Source organism: Emys orbicularis, chromosome 2 (genome assembly GCF_028017835.1).
Source record: "Emys orbicularis isolate rEmyOrb1 chromosome 2, rEmyOrb1.hap1, whole genome shotgun sequence".
NCBI lineage: Eukaryota > Metazoa > Chordata > Testudines > Emydidae > Emys > Emys orbicularis.
In genome coordinates, this window is record NC_088684.1 from 40,647,804 (window position 1) to 40,669,200 (window position 21,397).

General features: G+C 41.8%; 1 protein-coding gene across 1 annotated transcript in view; it reads left to right on the top strand.

The window, feature by feature from the left end:
• The window catches only part of STK3 (serine/threonine kinase 3), a 285,794-nt gene that overhangs the window by 176,527 nt on the left and 87,870 nt on the right, over nt 1–21,397 (top strand). Inside the window, exon 10 of the mRNA XM_065398610.1 lies at nt 5,433–5,602. Within this exon, the coding sequence (XP_065254682.1) occupies nt 5,433–5,602 (170 nt within the window). The remainder of the gene's footprint in view (nt 1–5,432; nt 5,603–21,397) is intronic.

Here is a 21,397-nt window from a genome sequence, read left to right on the forward strand (position 1 = left end):
AGTGAAATCTTTTCAATTCAAAAATGACTTTTCATTTCAAAATCTACTTAGATTTCATTTTAAAAAAGGGTAAAAAAAAGTCAGAAATGAAACAAATTGTTTTGTTCATCCTGAAACTAATTGTTTTCAATGTTTTTGGTATGCCAAAAAATCCCAACTTAAAATTTTTTTTTTTTTTGGTTTGCCAGCGAACGGAAAAATCAGTTATTTGCACAGCTTTAGGCATGACTTCTTATCCCCTCACTGCTTTTGGAGTCGTCAGCTACCAAGGACTTTGAATTGCAAAGAAACTAAAGCAAGGTTGAGGCCACTCCACTCCTTATGCCCTTGTACAAGGTGGCACAGGTTGCATGCACATTCCCAAAGGACATTGCTATTCAAAAGATTCCAAGCTTGCATGCCAGATGCACATACACACCTACATGAGGTCCACTCTCACTACAACAATTCAAAGAACCACAGTTACTGTAGGATATGTAACAGTTCTTTAACATGTTAACCACATTGTGAATTATTAACTAAGTTTGTACAGGTTAAGCTAGCCAAGCATCATAAGGACTCTGTCATGTTCATTATTTTTAACTATAGAGAAAATCTTAATTTCACACTATTTTTATTTGATATGAGAGAATTTTAGAAAATCCATCCTTTCATAGTTGTGAGAGTATTACTTTAGAGTTTTAGTGTATTGTGGTGGATACAAGCAGCTCTTGTTTTCTTTAAGTGGGGGGATTATAACTGCTTAGTTTTTGTTGTCATTGTTTTTATTATAGTAATGATCATAATGCTAAGGAGCCCCAGTCATGCACCAGGGAGTGTATTTAGTCAGAGATAAGAGAGTTTTAAATTCCTCTTTTTAAGTTTCCTTAAGTAAATTGAACACTTCACAGTTGTTCTACAATTCCCACTCCAACTCCCCCAAAAAGATGATTCAGAGTGCAAATTAAATGTGATTTGTTCATCTTTGAGAAGCTTCAACACTAATCCTGCTGACCACTTTCCTTAATTTGCATTTAATGGCAAGGATACCGTTCCCTTTAGTTTTTCCTAGGTTTACAGATGTTTTCAGTCTCCTGACATGTATTTAATAGAAATTTTTATGTAGCTCTGAAATCTTCAAGAGTGGCTCAGGGAAAATATAGAGTGAGCTTGTTTGTTATGAACGAGGAGGGAAGGAGACTATTCTACCTGCAGTGGGGTATTATTATGTGACATGGTGTCTGTCATAGATAAACTGTTATTTTTCCTGATCATAATTATGTCTTATGCATGAAGCATAAATACAGTAAGCAGAGCAGGAAGAAAAATAATTAATTGTTAGATGATGCAATACTGTAGGCCTGCGTCTGCCTCTTTAATGCTAACACCCGAGTGACTTTTTGGCCACATAAACTATAGAATATAAAAACTGGTGGGGGATCATAAAGATTTTTTTTTTTTAAATAGGTATTCTTTTCCCCCCCAGCACCTTGGCCTCCTTTCACCAGGAGCCATACTATTACTGTCTTCTGCTGGATCATGGCTTCCTCTCTCTCTCTCTGCTCTCAATATCCATTTCTCTGCTTTCCTTCTCTCCAGCTCTGACTGCAGGGAGCCAGGAACCTGATCCAAATTACATTGAATTCAACTGGAATTGAATCAGGCCTTAGGAGAGGAAGTAGAAACAGGACCTGAAGCAGAGACATTGGATCAGCCTTGAATTTGGCTCATTGGTGCATGTGTGTGTGGTTGTCCTTGTTTAAGAGAAGATGAATAGAGGCAGCCACTGCCTGGGCTTACAAAGGGAACTGGGGCAATAGCTGAGGGAGACTTGGGTAAAGTGTGGAAACATGCATACATTTATGTGAAAACGTCGCAGAATAAATGGAGGAAGCACCGTGGATAGAGAGGAGTGGAAAAGTTAAGTGAGCAGGCTCTGGGGAATGGAGAAGCTGATATTAAAAAAAAAAAAGAAAACAGTTGAAAGAATGAGAAACTCAGAGGGAAAGCTTACTAGAACAGAAAGATGTAGAGAGGGCATGGAGGAGAGAATAGCTGAATGAAGATGATGCAGTAGGGAGAAAACACAATTCAGAAATAAAGGTTAGTGAATGAAAAGAAACAAGATCAACTACTAATATTGCAGTAAAATTATAGTGAATGGAGAAAGCCAAACAAGCAAAACCCAGAGAGACAGAGAAAAAGATTCACCAATGTACCTTAGAAAGAAAAAGTTGGATGAATAAAAGTAGAAAGGGAAAAAAAATGAGTAAGTTTATTTTATTAAATTTATAGGAAGTCTAATACCAAATTATATTTGATTGTGTTTTTTTCATATACCTGTGATTCTGGCTAACTGAGGGGAGGCTGATTTTGTGGGCTACTCAGAAAATATTAACCAGGCTACTTGCACTCTCCAGTCCTGCTCCAGGGTGGATAAAAATCAATGGTTTTGTTTTTTGGGGGGAAAATTGATTTTTTTAAATTTAAATTAAATATTGGTTTATTTAAGAAAACCTATTTAAAATTAAATTTGAAATTGACAACATATGTTAAGGCCCAAACATATAATAATGTGTTAAAATCATGTAAATTAAACACAAAAATTGTATTAAGCAATATATGTTTGCTTCTAACGTTTTAAAGAAAAATCAGACCACAGAGCTTGAGGAAGTCAATGGTTAAGTTCCTGGACCCCAGAGTTTGTTGAAGTCCTAAACCAGCCTCTTCTGCAGGTACAGAGAGAATATTTTCTTCATTACAATTTATTGAACTAGGTCAGTTCAATGACTAGTTCATTCAAAGTTAAGAAACCAGTTGGCAGCTGAAAAAGCAGGAAAGTAAACTAGTTGTGAGAGGAAGAGATCTATTAATTCTAAAATCTTGAAGGACGTGATGACTAGGAACAATAAGTACAATTCACTACCTTCAAATAATGCTTCCTTTGCTTAAAAAAATCAGTTACTTTTAATGCAAAACATGTTTTGATAAACTTTTTGATTTTTTTTGTCTTGTGTATCCAGCACATTTAAGGTAGTTTTATTTAATTTAAATAAAATAAATAAATGCTAGTTTTGTGCATTTTTAATTGAATTTTAATTTCCATCTAAATAGAGCTTGACATAAATCACAGTTAAAAAGTTCATCATCTAGTAAATTAGAAATGCATCATTTACCGTTTTCTAACATAAGAATGGTAAAAATTAAGAATCTCAATAAATGTAAATTAAGCTATGCTACTGTTTAAATAAATGTATATAGATAGAGTGCATCTTCCTGCTTAGCAAAAAATAGTACTAAGTTTAGTATAAAGACTCTATTTAGTTGTAAATGAACATGTTTTAGTGGTTATCAGTGAAAATAAATCTTTCTTTAAGAAAATAAATAAAACATGAAAATAGAAAAGATGATTAAAATTGATTATGTAAACAACTGCTCACTGATTTAAATCATGATTAAAATTGGTGATTTAAACAACTTTGATTTTAATCAGTCTACCCTGTACTGCTCTGCTTCCTCCAAACCCTTAAAGGAAAAATAGTTAATAAGAGTTGTTTTTTGTATGTCTGTGGGCTTCTTTAGGTAAAATTAATGGCATCCTTTGAACATATCACGCTTTTGTGCCTGGTTCCTTTACAGGAACTGAGACCAAAAAAAAAAAAAACTCCTTAAATTTTGCAATAAAGTGCAAGCATACACATTGTAGTTGTTTTACAATTCTTAAATATACTACGGTGTACCACAGTCCAGGTTTGCAGTTGCTGAAATTTCTTTTCCCAGCAGATCAGAAAGCCCACACACTCATACATTATACATATGCCTAAAAAGACGTTTGCAACATTCTCCTCATCCTTCGCCCTAGCTGTAGTTTATTCTCTCTTTAAAACAGGATAATTCTACCCAATCTATGTTTTTTCTTAGTTTGCTTTTAATGCTTATAATAAAAAAGTAGTTTTGTCTAGCATTCTTGTTTTTAATTTCACATAGGTTACTTGTGCTTGTCATAGAATCAGAGAATCGTTAGGACTGGAAGGGTCCGGAAGGGACCTTGAGAGGTCTTCTAGTTCAATCCCCTGCACTCAAGGCAGGACTAAGGATTATCTACCATCCATGACAGGTGTTTGTCTAACTTGCTCTTAAAAATCTCCAATGACAGACATTCCACAACCTTTTTAGGGAATTTATTCTAGTGCTTAACTACCCTGACTTTTAGGAAGTTTTTCCTAATAGCCAACCTTGCTGCTATTTAAGCCCATTACTTCTTGTCCTTTCCTCAGAGGTTAACGAGAATAATTTTTCTCCCTCTCCTTGTAACAACTTTTAATGTACTTGAAAACTATTATCATGTCCCCTCTCAGTCTTTTCTTCTCCAGACTAAACAAACCCATTTTTTTTTCAGACTTCCCTCATAGGTCATGCTTTCTAGACCTTGAATCATTTTTGTTGCTCTTCTCTGGACTTTCTCCAATTTGTCTTTCCTGAAATGTGGTGCCCAGAATTGGACACAATATTCCAGTTGAGGCCTAATCAGCACCGAGTAGCGTGGAAGAGTGTTTACGACACTCCTGCTAATGCATCCCAGAATTATGTTTGCACCCACCTTAGAGTAGCTCCATCTAGGTTCTATTTCCCTAGTTTGTTTATGAGAAGGTCATGCAAGACAGTATCAAAAGCCTTACTAAAGTCAAGGTATACCACATCTACTGCTACCCCACTTCCACAAGGCTTGTTACCATGTCAAAGAAAGCTATTAGGTTGGTTTGACACAATTTGTTTTTCACAAATCCATGCTGACTGTTACTTATCACCTTATCTTGTAGGTGTTTGCAAATTGCTTAATTATTGTCATTATGTTTTGTATTGTACTGGTAGAATTTGTATATTTATAATATTTATATAATTTGAGTACAGCATTTTATGATTCATAGTATTCTTTTATTCTGGATGTAGCCTCTGGGGGGAGAGTTACATAGAGCCAATATAGTGTTTTTTCTGTGTAATAGATTAACTGTCCTATTCAATGGGTGAACTCTTTTGACGTCCCACAAATGGCAACATATTTCAGACATAATTCTTTTATGAAAAGAATGATAGAGTGGCAGGTCATGCCATAATTTATATGGCATTTTCTAGCCATCTGCTCTGTAAGGCTATGATCCTGTTATATACGGAGTACTCTCAACTGCCAGTGAAGTCATTTATTCGTCGTCTATACACCATCTGTGCACCCGTTTTGCTAATTCAGTTTAAAAATCACATCTTTAATTAAACTGCTACAACTTTGTATTATTTTTTTTAGTACATACTGATATTTGAGTTTGTATAACAATAAATAGACATTACATGAATCACTGTAAAGTTAGTCCAATAAATTCATAAACATAGCTTATTTTGTAGGGCAGTAAATCTTCCATCTTCAGACAGTTTTAACTTTTCCTTTCCTTTCAACTAAGGAAATGCTACTTCACCGCAAGTACAAAGACCTTCTTTCATGGACTACTTTGATAAACAAGATTCCAAGAATAAAAGCCATGAAAACTGTAATCAGAATATGCCTGAACCCTACCACATATCCAAATATCCTGATAACTGGAAAGTCCCTCAAGATGGAGATTTTGATTTTGTAAGTACATTTACAGTGTTACTTTTCTAACGTTTACTTCCTTGCATACTGTTTATTTTATGTATGCTAAAATTAATTAATCCTTTCTATAGCTTTCTAGTAGTGCAAACAAAATAAATCATCTTTCAAGGATACCTTCCAAATATTTAATAGTAAAGTCATGTTCTAACTGTTATACTAACACATTTGCCTAACACAGAACATGACTTCTAAAAGAGAGTGGTAGGTTGGAGGGAAAACATTAAAAAAAATTCCTTTCAGTAAATGTATTCTTGGCGCTTTTCAATTTTGTATCATAGTTTATCTTTATCAAACTGGTTGTGTGACCTAGTTTATTAAAGCCTTCAAATATATGAGAATACTGTAAGTGGGGTTTTTTTTTGAGTTAGTATCTCAAGTGAGACATGTAGAAAGAATTTTAAACTAGGCAGAGCAATTTACATATCTCCTAAGTAGATTGAATAAGATCACTTAATGTGTCCTTTGAGCCTTTTGGTACAACTTGTATTACAATTCCTGTGATTTCTGGAACAAACTATTACATCTTTAGAAATAATACACTGATCTGTTTGCTCTCTGTTACACTAGCTTGAATGTCTTTTTCTTCAAAATGTGGGTTTTTTTTTTTTTAAGATAACAATGAAAAATATGATAAGAGACAAAAAGAACTGTTCCTAAGCAGCCAGTAAAGCTATATAGTTTTAAAATGTTCTTTTATCAAAATGAAATAAATAAACTGATGAGACTGATTTGGACATGTGATGTATAGCTGTAAAAGCTTCCCCCCCCCCCACTCTTTTATATTTTCTAACCTTTCTAAACAAAGGAATTTAACATACCTATTGTAGCTTTAACATGTTCTTTCCTTCACTACACTGTAGTAGCTAAATTTGGTCACATGATACCTTCAGAAAGAGAAAAACAGCTGTAGGTGTGGGATTTTTTTCTCAGTTTTTACTTACTCTCTTTCTAAATAAAGCTGACTCTTAAATTTCAGCTACAATGATATGGCAAGTGAAACAGCACAGTATAAACTGTTGCTGTAGGAGAATAAAGCTTTTGAATAAGTACACTATTTTTTTCTAGACTACAAAGATACAATAGCCAGCATCTTCATAATCAGCCAGTGAAATAACTAGTACATTATTCATTGGAAAATAACTATCTGTATCTAAATGGTTTATTATGGTGGTAATAAAATTTCTGTAGAACTGTTGTAAAAACTGTTTTGCTTTTATAGATGGGCTGATAATTACAAACACAATGAATACATTTGTAAATTCTAAGGTCCTGATCCTGTGCACATTTATCCACAAGTAAATTTACACACACAAATCATAGACTCATAGAAGATCAGGGTTGGAAGACCTCAGGAGGTCATCTAGTCCAAACCCCTGCTCAAAGCAGGACCAACCCCAACTAAATCATCCCAGCCAGGGCTTTGTCAAGCCGGGCCTGTAACCGTACGGGACTCACCCCTGCAGCGCCTCCTTCTGGTACCTTCTGGGAATTAGCTCTCCAGCCGTTGGCGCGCCCTCTGCAGGCCGGTGTCCCGCTTTTCCTGGCCCCCAAGTCCCTCCTGGACCCGATGCCCCTTGCATGCCGGGGTGCTGCCCCCGGGCAGTACACCCCTCAGTCTCTGGGTCTCCCCCCCCAGGGAACCCCCCACCCACTATCCCCACCTCGCCTCAGTCTTTGGCTACTGCCCAGTCTCCATCTAGCCCCCGTTCACTGGGGCAGACTGCAGTTTAAATGCCACTCATCGCAGGCAAGGGGGTTTGGACCTGCTGCCTCTGCCTACCCCTTTTGGGCTGACCCCTGCAACCCCAGTACCTCTTTGGCCTTCCACTAGGCCGCAGCCTGGGGGTTTCCAGGCCGGAGCTCCCCAGCTCCCTGGGCCTTCCCCCAGCCCTGCTCCACCTCAAGTACCTTGGCACACTCCTAGCAGCCAGGTCCCTCCCTCTCACCAGGCTAGAGAGAGAGTCTGTCTGTACTCCTGGCCTACTGCCCTCTTATAAGGGCCAGCTGAGCCCTACTTGGGGCGTGGCCACAGCTGAGTTTACTTCCCCACTCAGCCTGGGAACTGCTTGTTCCCAGCCACCGCCCTCTCCTGGGCTGTTTTAAGCCCTTTACGGCTGGAGCGGGTGACCACCCCGCTACAGGGCCTTAAAAACCTCTAAGGATGGAAATTCCACCACTTCCCTAGGTAACCCATTCCAGTGCTTCACCACCCTCCTAGTGAAATAGTTTTTCCTAATATCCAACCTAGACCTCCCTCACTGCAACTCGAGACCATTGCTCCTTGTTCTGTCATCTGCCACCACTGAAAACAGCCTAGCTCCATCCTCTTTGGAAACCCCCTTCAGGTAGTTGAAGGCTGCCATCAAATCCCGCCCTCACTCTTCTCTTCTGCAGACTAAACAAGCCCAGTTCCTTCAGCTTCTCCTCATAAGTCATGTGCCCCAGCCCACTAATCATTTTCGTTGCCCTCCGCTGGACTCTCTCCTATTTGTCCACATCCTTTCTGTAGTGGGGGGCCCAAAAACTGGATGCAATACTCCAGATGTAGCCTCACCAGCGCCGAATAGAGGGGAATAATCGCTTCCCTCGATCTGCTGGCAATGCTCCTACTAATGAAGCCCAATATGCCGTTAGCCTTCTTGGCAACAAGGGCACACCTTTGACTCATATCCAGCTTCTCGTCCACTGTAATCCCTAGGTCCTTTTCTGCAGGACTGCCGCTTAGGCAGTTGGTCTCCAGCCTGTAGCAGTGCATGGGATTCTTCTGTCCTAAGTGCAGAACTCTGTACATGCCCTTGTTGAACCTCATCAGATTTCTTTTGGCCCAATCCTCCAATTTGTCTAGGTTACTCTGGACCCTATCCCTACCCTCCAGCATATCTACCTCTCCCCCCAGCTTAATGTCATCAGTGAACTTACTGAGGGTGCAATCCATCCCATCATCCAGATCATTAGTGAAGATGTTGAACAAAACCAGCCCCAGGACAGACCCATGGGGCACTCCACTTGATACTGGCTGCCAACTAGACATCGAGCAGTTGATCACTACCCGTTGAGCCCAATGATCTAGCCAGCTTTCTATCCATCTTATAGTCCATTCATCCAATCCATACTTTTTTAACTTGCTTGCAAGAATACTGTGGGAGACCATATCAAAAGCTTTGCTAAAGTCAAGATATATCACGTCCACCGCTTTACCAGTATCCACAGAGACAGTTATTTCATCATAGAAGGCAATCAGGTTGGTTAGGCATGACATGCCCTTTGTGAATCTATGTTGACTGTTCCTGATCACCTTCCTCTTCTCCCAAGTGCTTCAAAATGGATTCCTTGAGGACTTGCTCCACGATTTTTCCAGGGACTGAGGTGAGGATGACTGGTCTGTAGTTCCCTGGATTCTCCTTCTTCTCTTTTTTTTAAAGATGGGCAGTATATTTCCCTTTTTCCAATCATCTGGGACCTCCCCCGCTTACCACTGGGAAACAAGCAGGGAGAACTGGAAGTCCTGGCACAGTCAGGGAACTATGATGCGATTGGAATAACAGAGACTTGGTGGGATAACTCACATGACTGGAGTACTGTCATGGATGGATATAAACTGTTCAGGAAGGACAGGCAGGGCAGAAAAGGTGGGGGAGTTGCGTTGTATGTAAGAGAGGAGTATGACTGCTCAGAGCTCCGGTATGAAACTGCAGAAAAACCTGAGAGTCTCTGGATAAAGTTGAAAAGTGTGAGCAACAAGGGTGATGTCGTGGTCGGAGTCTGCTATAGAGCACCAGACCAGGGGGATGTGGTGGACGAGGCTTTCTTCCGGCAACTAACAGAAGTTGCTAGATCTCAGGCCCTGGTTCTCATGGGAGACTTTAATCACCCTGATATCTGCTGGGAGAGCAATACAGCGGTGCACAGACAATCCAGGAAGTTTTTGGAAAGTGTAGGGAACAATTTCCTGGTGCAAGTGCTGGAGGAACCAACTAGGGGCAGAGCTTTTCTTGACCTGCTGCTCACAAACAGGGAAGAATTAGTAGGGGAAGCAAAAGTGGATGGGAACCTGGGAGGCAGTGACCATGAGATGGTCGAGTTCAGGATCCTGACACAAGGAAGAAAGGAGAGCAGCAGAATACGGACCCTGGACTTCAGAAAAGCAGACTTTGACTCCCTCAGGGAACAGATGGGCAGGATCCCCTGGGAGAATAACATGAAGGGTAAAGGGGTCCAGGAGAGCTGGCTGTATTTTAAAGAATCCTTATTACGGTTGCAGGAACAAACCATCCTGATGTGTAGAAAGAATAGGAAATATGGCAGGCGACCAGCTTGGCTTAACAGTGAAATCCTTGCTGACCTTAAACTCAAAAAAAAAAGCTTACAAGAAGTGGAAGATTGGACAAATGACATGGGAGGAGTATAAAAATATTGCTCAGGCATGCAAGAGTGAAATCAGGAAGGCCAAATCACACTTGGAGTTGCAGCTAGCAAGAGATGTTAAGAGTAACAAGAAGGGTTTCTTTAGGTATGTTAGCAACAAGAAGAAAGTCAAGGAAAGTGTGGGCCCCTTACTGAATGAGGGAGGCAACCTAGTGACAGAGGATGTGGAAAAAGCTAATGTACTCAATGATTTTTTTGCCTCTGTCTTCACAAACAAGGTCAGCTCCCAGACGGCTGGACTGGGCAGCACAGTATGGGGAGGAGATGACCAGCCCTCCGTGGAGAAAGAAGTGGTTCAGGACTATTTAGAAAAACTGGATGAGCACAAATCAATGGGGCCAGATGCGCTGCATCCGAGGGTGCTAAAGGAGTTGGCGGATGTGATTGCGGAGCCATTGGCCATCATCTTTGAAAACTCATGGCGATCGGGGAAGGTCCCGGATGACTGGAAAAAGGCTAATTTAGTGCTCATCTTTAAAAAGGGGAAGAAGGAGGATCCGGGGAACTACAGGCCAATCAGCCTCACCTCAGGCCCTGGAAAAATCATGGAGCAGGTCCTCAAGGAATCAATTATGAAACACTTAGAGGAGACGAAAGTGATCAGGAACAGTCAGCATGGATTCACCAAGGGGAAGTCGTGCCTGACTAACCTAATTGCCTTCTATGATGAGATAACTGGCTCTGTGGATGAGGGGAAAGCAGTGGATGTGTTATTCCTTGACTTTAGCAAAGCTTTTGATACGGTCTCCCACAGTATTCTTGCCGCCAAGTTAAAGAAGTATGGGCTGGATGACTGGACTGTAAGGTGGATAGAAAGCTGGCTAGATTGTCGGGCTCAACAGGTAGTGATCAATGGCTCCATGTCTAGTTGGCAGCCGGTTTCAAGCGGAGTGCCCCAAGGGTCAGTCCTGGGGCCGGTTTTGTTTTATATCTTTATTAATGATCTGGAGGATGGTGTGGACTGCACTCTCAGCAAGTTTGCAGATGACACTAAACTGGGAGGTGTGGTAGATACACTGGATGGTAGGGATCGGATACAGAGGGACCTAGACAAATTAGAGGATTGGGCCAAAAAAAACCTGATGAGGTTCAACAAGGACAAGTGCAGAGTCCTGCACTTAGGACGGAAGAATCCTATGCACTGCTACAGACTAGGGACCGAATGGCTAGGTAGCAGTTCTGAAGAAAAGGACCTAGGGGTCACAGTGGACGAGAAGCTGGATATGAGTCAACAGTGTGCTCTTGTTGCCAAGAAGGCTAACGGCATTTTGGGCTGTATAAGTAGGGGCATTGCCAGCAGATCGAGGAACGTTCCCCTTTATTCGACATTGGTGAGGCCTCATCTGGAGTACTGTGTCCAGTTTTGGGCCCCACACTACAAGAAGGATGTGGAAAAATTGGAAAGAGTCCAGCGGAGGGCAACAAAAATGATTAGGGGTCTGGAGCACATGACTTATGAGGAGAGGCTGAGGGAACTGGGATTGTTTAGTCTCCAGAAGAGAAGAATGAGGGGGGATTTGATAGCTGCTTTCAACTACCTGAGGGGGGGTTCCAAGGAGGATGGAGCTCGGCTGTTCTCAGTGGTGGCAGATGACAGAACAAGGAGCAATGGTCTCAAGTTGCAGTGGGGGAGGTCTAGGTTGGATATTAGGAAACACTATTTCACTAGGAGGGTGGTGAAGCACTAGAATGCGTTACCTAGGGAGGTGGTAGAATCTCCTTCCTTGGAGGTTTTTAAGGGCCGGCTTGACAAAGCCCTGGCTGGGATGATTTAGTTGGGAATCGGTCCTGCTTTGAGCAGGGGGTTGGACTACATGACCTCCTGAGGTCCCTTCCAACCCTGATATTCTATTCTATTCTATTCTATTCTATTCTATTCTATTCTATTCATGACCACGAATTTTAAAAGATAATGGCCAATGGCTCTGCAATCACATCAGCCAACTCCCTCAGCACCCTCGGATGCATTAGATCCGGCCCCTGGACCTGTGCATGTCAGCTTTTCTAAATAGGTCTTAATCTTTTCTGAGGTGAGGGCTGCTCACCTCCTCCCCATACTGTGTTGTCTAGTGCAGCAGTCTGGGAGCTGACCTTGTCTGTGAAGACCAAGGCAAAAAAAACATTGAGTACTTCAGCTTTTTCCACATCATCTGTCACTAGGTTGCCTCCCCCATTCAGTAAAGGTCCCACGCTTTCCCTGACCACCTTCTTGTTGCTAACATACCTGTAGAAATCCTTCTTGTTACCCTTCAGATCCCTTGCTAGCTGCAACTCCAATTGTGCTTTGGCCTTCCTGATTACACCCCTGCATGCTCGAGCAATATTTTTATACTCCTCCCTAGTCATCTGTTTTAGTTTCCACATCTTGTAAGCTTCCTTTTTGTGTTTAAGGTCACTGAAGATTTCTCTGTTAAGCCACGCTGGTCGCCTGCCATATTTGCTATTCTTACTGCACATCAGGATGGTTTGTTCTTGCACCCTCAATAAAGCTTCTTTAAAATACAGCCAGTTGTCCTGGACTCCTTTCCCCCTCATATTAGCCTCCCAGGGGATCCTGCCCATCAGTTCCCTGAGGGAGTCAAAGTCTGCTTTTCTGAAGTCCAGGGTCCATATCCTGCTGCTCTCCTTTTTTCCTTTTGTCAGGATCCTGAGCTTGACCATCTCATGGCCACTGCTGCCCAGGTTGCCACCCACTTGTACTTCCCTTACCAATTCTTCCCTGTTTGTGAGCAGCACATCAAGAGGAGCACGGCCCCTAGTTGGTTCCTCCAGCACTTGCACCAGGAAGTTGTCCTCAACACACTCCAAAAACTTCCTGGATTGTCTGTGCACTGCTGTATTGCTCTCCCAGCAGATGTCAGGGTGATTGAAGTCCCCCATGAGAGCCAGGGCCTGTGATCTGGAAACTTCTGTTAGTTGTCCGAAGAAAGCCTCGTCTACCTCATCCTCCTGGTCTGGTGGTCTATAGCAGGTGCCCACCACGACATCACCCTTCTTGCTCTCGCCTCTAAACTTAACCCAAAGATCTCAACGGGCTTTTCTCCAGTTTCATATTGTAGCTCTGAGCAATCATACTGCTCCCTTATATACAGTGCAACTCCTCCACCTTTTCTCCCCTGCCTGTCCTTCCTGAACAGTTTATACTCATCCATGACAGTGCTCCAGTTATGTGAGTTACCCCACCGACTTCCAATTCTTCCTGCTTGTTTCCCAGGCTTCTTGCGTTCATGTGCAGGCACCTAAGATAACTAGCCGATTGCCCTGCTTTCTCAGTATGAGCCAAGGAGGATTCCCTTGTTGCACCCTCCTCCTTGTGTTTCCTCCCAGTATCCCACTTCCCCACTTACCTCCGGGCTTAGGTCACCATCACCCGGCGAACCTAGTTTAAAACCCTCTTCACTAGCTTAGCAGTAGTCCCATTGAACTCAGTGAGACTACTCACATGTATCAAGTTGTTTGCTATGTGTAAGTATTTGCAAGATCAAGGCCTAAATAATTTATAATCTTTAGCGAGAAATTGTGTAGTGACTTATTGTTGTTGAACCTCTTCAGTGCTTTAGCTTTTTTAAAATTCAACTGAAATGATTTTTAAAATAAATAAATAAATAAATAAATATTCAAAATTATTTGAGATCTCAGATGATTAATAGAATGAACCAGTAGCACAAAAAATTACAAACAACATTTTAAAAGTTACCTGAAGTGGTGGTGCTGTTTTTAAAACCTACTAAAACTTGAATATGTTTTTACACAATATTAATTTGTGAGAGACAAGATGGCTCCAATATATTTTAGTGGACCAACAGCAGTGGGTGAAAGAGACAAGGCTTTTGAGCTCCACAGAGCCCTTCAGGTCTGGGGCATATTACTTCACCCATCTTGTCTCTCTCATATCCTAGGACCAACATGACTATAACTATATTAATTTGTGGCAGTTGTTGCAAAATACATTATTGAGGCTAAGAAGATTAAAAAAGGATTAAACATTTATATGGATAACAAGAATAAAAGTATAAGTTACTTTATTTAGGATTAATGTTTTAGTTTGGGATGGGACAAAAACCTTCATGATTCAAGACATAAGCCAACCAGTTACTGACAGGCAAGAATCTTCTGTGGGCAGATTATTCCGTAATTGTTCACTATGGTTTCTTTCTCTGAAGCATCTGGTACTGGCTGCTGTCAGAGACGAGATACTGGATTAGATGGACCATTGGTTTTAACCATTAGGAGAATTGTTATGTATTTATTTGTTTTCAAAATACTTCAGTTAGTTTTTAAGCAGTCAGAAATGTTTGTTGTCTTTTTTAATTAGAATGCTTTGGAAAAAATTATCGCAACTATTGCTGAGAGGTCTGCAAGAGACTTTCCAAAAGGATAAATCTCTGGGAAGCATGCATAATAAATTTCCTACTTTTATGAAATCAACATTAATTTTTTAGATTACTGACATACAGTCTTTTAAATCATTAATGAAAAAGATAAATAATGTAGAACTTTTAGTACTAAAGAACTCTGTTCTATCTCAAGTGGAATTATACTTAATGGGACCAAGCTAGAGATTCTAAAAGTGAATACAGGCAATAGTGACTGCTATGTTTGTCTAGGGATCGAAGGTTAACACTTTAATTCTAAAGTAAGGACGCTGCTCCAGACCCACTCTAATGCTAACATACGGTACTAGTGCTCTGTAATACCAGGTGGAAGAGCTAGCACCGTGTCAGATGGTAGTGGCCAGTCTCATATGGAAGATGATATGATGGTTCTGTAAAAGGGAGGAGGATTGTACTATGTTCTACCACACTCCCTGAGGCAAATACATAATGTGCCAATGGTGGCAGCCAACAAATACTTTAGTCTTTAGCCAGAAGGGCAGAACAAAAAGTGCCACAATAATGGAGGGTAACAGACCGTATTCAGATGTCTGGAGAGGGAAAAGTAATATCAAGTTTATTAGTGCATCTGGCTTTTGTTAATGCAGTGTAGAAGGGAAGATGTGCCAGTCAAACTTTGCAATTAATTAAAAAAAGAAAAAGTCAGATGCATATTTTAGTTTTAAACAAAGTTAATAGTAAAGGAAATATTTAAGATCTTTTGCTTATACAAGAGTTTTTAAATAAATGAAATGGGGTGGACTATTTTTGCATTCAGAGAAATAAGATATTGGGATTACCACTTATTCCTGCAAGCATTCAGTTGGTTTATGCATGTGCAGAAGTGTTGGCAGAATTGGGGCATAAGTTCTTCAGTCCAGAAGGTATATTTTCTTTGTGTTGTACTGCTAAATAGTCAATTTCCTAGTCTATTTTATTTGCTAGTTTTCCAAATACTAACCAAAAAATATCAACCTTTCTTCTTCGAGTAGTGTCCCTATGGGTGTTTCACTTTAGGCATGCACGTGCCCCTGCGACTTTGATTGGAGATTTTTGGTAGCAGTCTCTGTTTTGCCTACACATGCATCCTACACATCCTCGTGCCCAGTACCAAGGCTATATAAATCTGTGCTGGTGAACCGCCATCAGTTTCTTCTCAACCACCTTTGGCCAGTGATGGGGTCTAGCATGTGCCTGGTCACTGTGTACCTTTCCCCCCCTTTATTAGTCTTTTAGCTTTATAGTTAGTTCTTAATAGTAGTAGGTTTAGTACCATATAGTTGGAACATTTGTTCCCATTTTCTTAGAATATACACACACATTTTTGTTTTTCTTTTTCCCCTACTGAGGGGCTTGAACAACATTTTCTTCTGTCAGGAATGCTGGGCTCCCCAGGATGTAAAAGATGCCTCTCTGGTCAAGAAGTAATCCCTGTTAGTGACTAGCACTCCCACTGCATTTGTTGCTTGGGACACTCTCACGTTCTCAGCAAGTGTAAAATCTCTTCTTCTTTTAAGGGAAGATCCAGTAAAAACAGGGAAATTAAGTATAGAATACTAATGATGGAGCCAAGTCCATCTGGCAAACTCCAGCAACCTCCCCCGCCCCCAACCCTGCCACATGCAAGAGGTTTGATAAATACTATGTTCCAGCCAGGAATTCTGAGGGTTTTTTTTTCTCATCCAGCATCAAATTTTGTGGTTGTGGATGCAGTCAATGAATGGGGACAGACAGAACTTGTTTGGTTGTAACAGCTATTCATCAGCAACACTTCCATTCAGAATAGCTAACCACCAGGCACTGATGTCAAATTATGACTAACTGAACTATGAGAAGTTTAATATTTTTATTGACCATTTACCACAGGATCATTGAGAACAGTTCAGCGCCATAATAAAGGAGGGTCAGCTTTTTGCAAAAATTTCACTGCAGGCTTCTCTTGATTTGGCAGACACTGCAGACAAGTCTGTTTACGCTGCACTAGTGGTGAGGGAGCTTCCTGGCTTCAGTTGTCTGAGTTTCCACAGGAGGTACAATTGACTGTGGAAGATTTACCTTTTGATGGCCAGAAGCTTTTCGCAGATTCCACAGATGACTTGCTTCATACTCTAAAGGATCTAGAGTCTTGTGGGGTATACATGCCTGAAAATAAAAGGAAGTTTAGCAGGTCTCAATCAGCACAAAGATCCCCCGCTGCTCAGTTTTCCACCTTCCGTAGGCCACCGGCTAAGAAGTTGAGGTTTTTAAACAAAGAGCCTGCAGCTACCTCGTCTGCTTCATCCCAGCCTTTAGCATCCTCCTCACACCAGTTTTGATAGTTTGGTCAAGAGTCCAGATCACCCAATGACCAGGTTTTATCAGCTGTCTGACACAATCCCCCTTCCTCAATTTGGATACTGCCTCTCTCTATTTCATCGAGCATGGTAACATCAGATAAATGGGTGTTAGAGGCCATTACTTAAGGTTATACTATCCAATTTACCTCCACCCTGCCCTTCCAACCCTCTTGCCCATTCCTCTCAGGGACTCCTCTCACGAGCAATTGCTGACACTGGAGATCTCATCATTCCGCCTAGTACCATAGAGCCAGTCCCACTTCAACACAGGGGAAAATGGTTCTATTCTGGATATTTTCTGATACCCAAGAAAAATGGGGGCAAGAGACCAATACTAGATCTCAAACAATTGAACAAGCATGTCAGACATCAGAAATTCAGGATGGTGTTGCTAGCAGCTATAATTCCCTCCCTGGAATTAGAGGACTGGTTTGCGGCCCTCAGCCTCAAAGATGGCTACTTCCACGTAGTGTTCATCCTTTTCACAAGATTTCTTTGTTTCATTTTCAATCACAGTCATTACCAGTACCAGGTCCTACTCTTTGGCCTTTCATCTGTCCAAGGGTGTCCTCAAAAATATTGGCGGTTGTAGCTGCCTGCCTCTGTCATTGAGGAATAACTGTCTTTCCCTATCTTGAAGATTGTCTCCTCAAGGGTCCGTCATATCAGGAGGTATGGTTGGCAGTTCAAACAACAACTGCACTATTCCAAAGTCTAGCCCTGCAGTTAAATCTTGAGAAATCAATCTTAACCCCCTATACAGTGAATTCTCTTTATACGAGGGCTAATGGATTTGATATCAGGGAGCACTTATCTCTCTCTTGGGAGATTCCTTGCTGTAGAGAACCTCAAACAAAGAGTGCAGTTCAGCCCTCAAGTTCCAGCAAGGACATGTCTGCAACTGCTAGGACACAAAACACTAGGTTGCCTCTTTGATATCTCCAGGTGTGGCTCAGGGCTGTTTATGTAGCCAGTAAACAGGTATCTGTATGCAGTCAGGTCCTACAGTCACTCACTTGGTCTATTAATCCATTCAAAGTTTGTGCAGGAATCCTGTTCAGCCAGAACCCTCCTACAGTCATATTAATATTGACGCTTCCCTCTTGGAGTGGGAAGCACATTTGGGTCCTCAAGGCAAATGGTCGCAACAGGAACAACACTTTCCCATCAATCTGTTGGAATTAAGTGTGGTCAGAAATGCTTGCCTCCACTTTCTTCTCCTACTCAAAAACAAGTCCATCGAGATCATGACAGACAACATAGTGTGCATGTACTATATCAATTGTCAGGGTGGAGCACATTTTCTCTCACTCTGCACTAAAGTGATAAAGCTTCAGAATGGGTGCATAGCTAATTGGATAGTCATCTTGGCTTCTTATCTCCTGGGTATACAAAACAACATGGCAGACAACCTGAGCAGACTTTTCTCCCTGAATTATGAATGGGAGTTGACCCTTGAGTCCTCAATAAAATATTCCTAGCTTGGGGATTTCCGCACATTGACCCTTTTGCCGTGGCTGCCAACACAAAGTGCAGGAAATTGTGTTCCAGAGGAGGGCTTGATCCCCAATCTCTAGGAGATGTTTTCCTTGTTACATGGACAAAGGGTCTCTTCTATGCATAACCTCCAACTCCATTGCTCTCAAAGGTCCTTATCAAGAACAGGCAGGACCAAGCCAAAGTTTGCTTTCCTTACCTCATCAAACTCACCTCTTTGTCTCCGTGGCTGCTCCCAATTAAACCTTTATTGTCGTCTCAGGATATGAATCAGATGCTTCACCCCAATCTGAATGTAATGCAACTACAAACTTGATTCCTCAATGGTTCTTGGGACTAGAGACCACATGTATATCGGAAGTACAAAAGATACTGTTAGATAGCAAAAAGGAATCTGCTAGACATACTTACTTCAGAAATGGAGAAGATGTAATATTTGGTGTAACCAGTGCCATCTTTCTTCTATCCAGTCATCTCTTTCCTCAATTTTGGATTACCTCTTGGAATTGAAAAATTCAGGCCTTTCTATGTGTTCCATCCCAAGGTTCATTTCAATAACAGCTTTCCATGTGTCAGTGGAAGATTTCTTGGCTTATCCAACCACAGTGAGATTCCTAAAAGGACTTACCAATCTTTGTCCATAGACTAGAGCCACTACACCACTTTGGGATCTCAACCTGGTTCTTAACTGTCTCATGAGACAACCCTTTGAGCCATTAGCTACATGCTTACTGCTACATCTGTCTATGAAAACGGCCTTCTTGGTAGCCATCACTTCTACTCAAAGGGTTGGGGATATGGGGGCTCTAATGGCAGACCCTCCCTTTACTTTGATCTCCAAGGAGAAGGTATCTTTATGACCTCATCCAAAGTTCTTACCTAAGGTGTCCTCTGAATTGTAGCCAAATCATTCACCTTCAGAGTTTTTTAACTAAGCTGCATCAGTCTACACAAGAGTCTGTGTTTAATACTACACTAGATGTTAAGAGGGCGTTAGCCTTTTACTTGGAAAGGACTAGGCCATTCAGGAAGACTCCTAGATTCCTTTGTTTCTGTTGAAAATAGTTCTAAGGGAGTGCCTGTCTCCACTCAGAGACTTTCTAAATGAATCTCTGGATTTATTATTGCCTGCTATGGTTTAGCTGAGGTTACACCTCCCATAAGAGTGGCTGCACACTTGACAAGATCACAGTCTATGTCTGTAGCTCTACTCAAAGACATTCTGGTTAGTGAAATCTGCAGAGCTGCAACATGGTCCTTGATGCATATGTTTTCCTACCACTAAGCCCTAATTCACGCTGCAAGATTAGATGCGGCAGGAGGCAACAAGTTCCTTCTTCAGTAATGGACTCTTTTCTGAAACTCTCACCTCCTTAAAGGGTTACTGCTAGAGAATCACCTAATGTGGAGCCGCCGCCCCCCCCCCCCCGGGACACTACTCAAAGAAGGAGAGGTTATGCACCTCAGGGCCATAACTAGGGCGGGGAAAGAGGAGCAGGCACCCAGGGCGCAGAGCCAGCAGGGGTGCAAAAATGGGGCAGTGCAAGATCAGGGCAAGCGGTGTCAGCCCCCCACCCCTGCAGGATTGGGCCCAGCCGCATCAGCCGGAGTCCATGGGTGTAGTTGGGGGGGAGGGTGTTGTCCCTCCCCCCCCCCCCCACCGCAAGTAGAGGTCTGGGCAGGGAGCAGAGGGGAGAATCATAGATTCATAGATTCTAGGACTGGAAGGGACCTCGAGAGGTCATCGAGTCCAGTCCCCTGCCCGCATGGCAGGACCAAATACTGTCTAGACCATCCCTGATAGACATTTATCTAACCTACTCTTAAATATCTCCAGAGATGGAGATTCCACAACCTCCCTAGGCAATTTATTCCAGTGTTTAACCACCCTGACAGGAACTTTTTCCTAATGTCCAACCTAGACCTCCCTTGCTGCAGTTTAAGCCCATTGCTTCTTGTTCTATCCTTAGAGGCTAAGGTGAACAAGTTTTCTCCCTCCTCCTTATGACACCCTTTTAGATACCTGAAAACTGCTATCATGTCCCCTCTCAGTCTTCTCTTTTCCAAACTAAACAAACCCAATTCTTTCAGCCTTCCTTCATAGGTCATGTTCTCAAGACCTTTAATCATTCTTGTTGCTCTTCTCTGGACCCTTTCCAATTTCGCCACATCTTTTTTGAAATGCGGTGCCCAGAACTGGACACAATACTCCAGCTGAGGCCTAACCAGAGCAGAGTAGAGCGGAAGAATGACTTCTCGTGTCTTGCTCACAACACACCTGTTAATACATCCCAGAATCATGTTTGCTTTTTTTGCAACAGCATCACACTGTTGACTCATATTTAGCTTGTGGTCCACTATAACCCCTAGATCCCTTTCTGCCGTACTCCTTCCTAGACAGTCTCTTCCCATTCTGTATGTGTGAAACTGATTTTTTCTTCCTAAGTGGAGCACTTTGCATTTGTCTTTGTTAAACTTCATCCTGTTTAACTCAGACCATTTCTCCAATTTGTCCAGATCATTTTGAATTATGACCCTGTCCTCCAAAGCAGTTGCAATCCCTCCCAGTTTGGTATCATCCGCAAACTTAATAAGTGTACTTTCTATGCCAATATCTAAGTCATTAATGAAGATATTGAACAGAGCCGGTCCCAAAACAGACCCCTGCGGTACCCCACTCGTTATGCCTTTCCAGCAGGATTGGGAACCATTAATAACAACTCTCTGAGTACGGTTATCCAGCCAGTTATGCACCCACCTTATAGTAGCCCCATCTAAATTGTATTTGCCTAGTTTATCGATAAGAATATCATGCGAGACCGTATCAAATGCCTTACTAAAGTCTAGGTATACCACATCCACAGCTTCTCCCTTATCCACAAGACTCGTTATCCTATCGAAGAAAGCTATCAGATTGGTTTGACATGATTTGTTCTTTACAAATCCATGCTGGCTGTTCCCTATCACCTTACCACCTTCCAAGTGTTTGCAGATGATTTCCTTAATTACTTGCTCCATTATCTTCCCTGGCACAGAAGTTAAACTAACTGGTCTGTAGTTTCCTGGGTTGTTTTTATTTCCCTTTTTATAGATGGGCACTATATTTGCCCTTTTCCAGTCTTCTGGATCTCTCCCGTCTCCCA